This window comes from Octopus bimaculoides, chromosome 13 (genome assembly GCF_001194135.2).
Source record: "Octopus bimaculoides isolate UCB-OBI-ISO-001 chromosome 13, ASM119413v2, whole genome shotgun sequence".
Classification (NCBI taxonomy): domain Eukaryota; kingdom Metazoa; phylum Mollusca; class Cephalopoda; order Octopoda; family Octopodidae; genus Octopus; species Octopus bimaculoides.
The window spans coordinates 52,084,568-52,087,809 of record NC_068993.1 but is presented as its reverse complement, the minus strand read 5'-3'; the positions used below and the strand labels follow the sequence as shown (position 1 = coordinate 52,087,809).

Here is a 3,242-nt window from a genome sequence, read left to right as displayed (position 1 = left end):
GGGGGGGGGGGGGCAACCAGAAACACTCCTCACTATCCTTAAATTTCGGCAGAACTATTTATTTTTGAATAATTCTGTGATTGTAAAAAGAGATAATAATGTTAAATAACAATGAAAAATGACGAACACGAAATACTTTTTTTAAGTCTTCTTATTTCATTACGTATATAATGCGTTATGTATATGACTCATATATAATATAAACCACATTGGTTAAATGTTTACATCTTGACTCGGAAACGAAAATCCCCCCCCCCCCCAAATACTGGAATGGGTGTAAAACAATGTGTAGGAAACGAATATGAGAAAAAAAATGCGCGCAAAGCAACAGGAGGGTGGAGAGAAGACTTCGGAAAATTCACAAGATCCGAGCTTTTCCCTCATAACTTTTAGGAAAATGGTGTTTTTTTCCCCCCAATGAAATTATATATATATACCTTTGAAACGACATACATTACGACTACAAAGTAATTTGTGGAGAAAATCTTGAGGTGAGGAGAGGACTTTCGGAAAATTCCCAAGATCTGAATTTTTCCTTGTTATATTCCGAAATCACATTCAACTTCCTACAGATACCCTGGCGTAGTACTACTACCCTACGTAGTGTTTATTTCTACCCACTTTCAATAATTTTTAGTGTTTTGGCTTCAATTTTGTTTCGTTTTCAATTATTTTTACGCTTTTTTAACCCTTTGTCGTTATTGTCATTCACTCGTTATTACTTTATCCATCCATCCATCCATCCATCCATCCGTCCGTCTGTCCGTCTGTCAATATATGTAGGTAAGTTTGTATGTATATGTGTGTTAGATACACACACATGCCCTCAAATCAGCATAAAATGACTGAGTCCACGAAGTACATCTCCCCAGCCACCTCAGAGATTTAATCTTGTCCCCTCCGCCAGGCAAAAGCATGCTTGCTCCGATCCATCACTGCTCTAAGAGACAGACTTCTCTTCTCAGCCAACCTGATTGCACTGAAGCAGAAGGACAGATACATCCGTTCGATTGCTGAGTGCAATGTCTTTTGTTAACTTGTGATCAGGATAGCATATAGATTAGTCAGGGATGACCTGAATGAGACACTTAGCTCTGTCCAACTGGGGGTGGGTGTCAAGTGTGGATGTGAGACTGCTGCCCATGCTACCAGAGACTTCATCCAGCATCTACCTCCTTCATCACCTCATGTCTGTTGAAGTTGGGTTTAAAAAATGTCTTCAACAGCTTTAGGTTGGAGATATGTTTAAGATGTACTCCCTCATTACACCCACTTACATACCTCTCCTAGGGAACAAACAACTCACTCATGGCTGCTGACAACAGGATCACTTCTTCTGAAGGATCTACTGATGAACCCCAACCACAGACTCACACTATGCCAACTCATTTCACTGCCTCTTCAAATATAAATATACCCTGAGCTTACTATTTTGTCTTTCTTCAACATGTTTACTAGGCTGCAACCTACCCTGCTAACAATATTCACACCTATAACAAGCATTACACAATGTTCACATCTGCAACATGCTTTTAACACCTGCTGCAAACCTTATACAATATGTACACCTGTAATAAGCATTACACAATGTTCACACATGCAACAAGTTTTTAATAATATTCCTGCCTGTAGCTAAGTATTAAATAATGTTCACACCTGTTGTGAACCTTACAAAATATTTACACCTGTAATAAACAGGAAGCAATGTTAACAGTTGCACCAAGCTTTTAACAATATTCACACATGTTACAAACACTAGCCAATGTTTACACTTATAACAGAACTTACAATCACACCTGTAACAAGCTTTTAACTATATTCACACTTGTAACAAGCGTTTAACATTAACACCTGTAACAAGATTTACACTATCTTCACACCTGTAATGAGACTTACATTATATTCACACCTGTAATAACACTTACATAAGCAATCTCAGTCATTATAAATCATAAGAAAAAATATTCCTTACCTACAATGAGCCATATGAAGAAAAACAGAGAGAGTATGTCACCCAGCACTTTGAACCGTTTCTTGTATCTTATGTCTGTGAAAAAGGGGATTTCTTTATCCAAGGTGAAATAGTTGAATAAGGAATACATTATGAAGAGTGACAAGGTGCAACCATTTATTATGGTGAATACTGGCACGAAAACTTGTCCTGGACAGGAATGGCAGAAGTAACTACCTGTAATGAGATGAAGAGGAAGGAGAAAACAAAGAATAAGAAAACAGTCTGCTGTAGTAGAAAAAATACAACAGTAAATGATCACATGTAATGAGAACTGGATTATTTACAACATAAAACAAAAAGGTCCTGGGTAAAATGAGATGAACCACCTTGAATATCTCCAAAAGCTGGCCTGTATCTGAAGAAGGTGATGCTCTGTGTCTGTTGGGATTGGAAGGACATTGGAAGGATTATAAGCTACTTCCACCAATTCAGATGTTAAATTCCAAATTAGACCAATTAAAGGAGGTAATTGATGAAAAAATGTTCAGAATTAGCCAATCAAAAGGGTGTTTGTCTTACACCAGAACAATGCTAGACCGCACGTTTTTACACAGACCTGTTCTGGAAGGGTCTTCTTGTCTGTCTTTGTATCATCCCATCTTTATAAGAGGCCTTGTGCCTAATAAAAGAAATCAGTTCTGGGAAGGTCAGATGAAGCTGCCTCAAAGATGGCGAGAAGTACTGGAACAAAATGGGAAATATATGGTTGTGTAAAGGTTTGACCAGCTATTTGAAAATTGTTAGTGAATCTTACGTAAAAAAACGCTATGGACTTATTTTACTAACCCAGAATATTACTTTATTTTATTCTTTTACATGTTCCAGCCCTAAGGTTGTGGTCATATATATATATGTATATATATATATATATATATATATATATATATATATATATATATATATATATATATATATATATATATATATATATATACACACATTTACATTCATATATATAATATGCTATGCACAAAATTTGACATAGTTTCAGACAAACTAGTTCTTTTCATATTATTCTATTATATCTGTTGAACAAACGAGCAAACAAACAAACAAACTCTTTCTTTATTCCTACTGCACCCAGCAATGACCTTATTTCTCTAGGAACAGACATAAACTTCCTGTTGAAAAAAAGAGTTCATAACTCCAACTAAAAACATTTGTCTCCCCTTACACACACTTCCTGCTTAACACAAAATTTTAACCCTTTTTTTAAACCTAGCACAAC

The 3,242-nt window shown here is 36.0% G+C and overlaps 1 protein-coding gene across 3 annotated transcripts in view; it reads right to left on the bottom strand.

Annotated features, from left to right (window-relative positions):
* Positions 1-3,242, bottom strand: part of LOC106872774 (uncharacterized) — a 32,483-nt gene that overhangs the window by 9,471 nt on the left and 19,770 nt on the right. For 2 of the 3 annotated variants that reach the window (XM_052972471.1, XM_014919874.2), the window contains one exon: positions 1,973-2,188. In XM_052972471.1, the coding sequence (XP_052828431.1) occupies positions 1,973-2,188 (216 nt within the window). Of the gene's footprint in view, positions 1-1,972; positions 2,189-3,242 lie in introns of those variants that run through there. The other variant, XM_052972472.1, reaches the window with a different exon arrangement.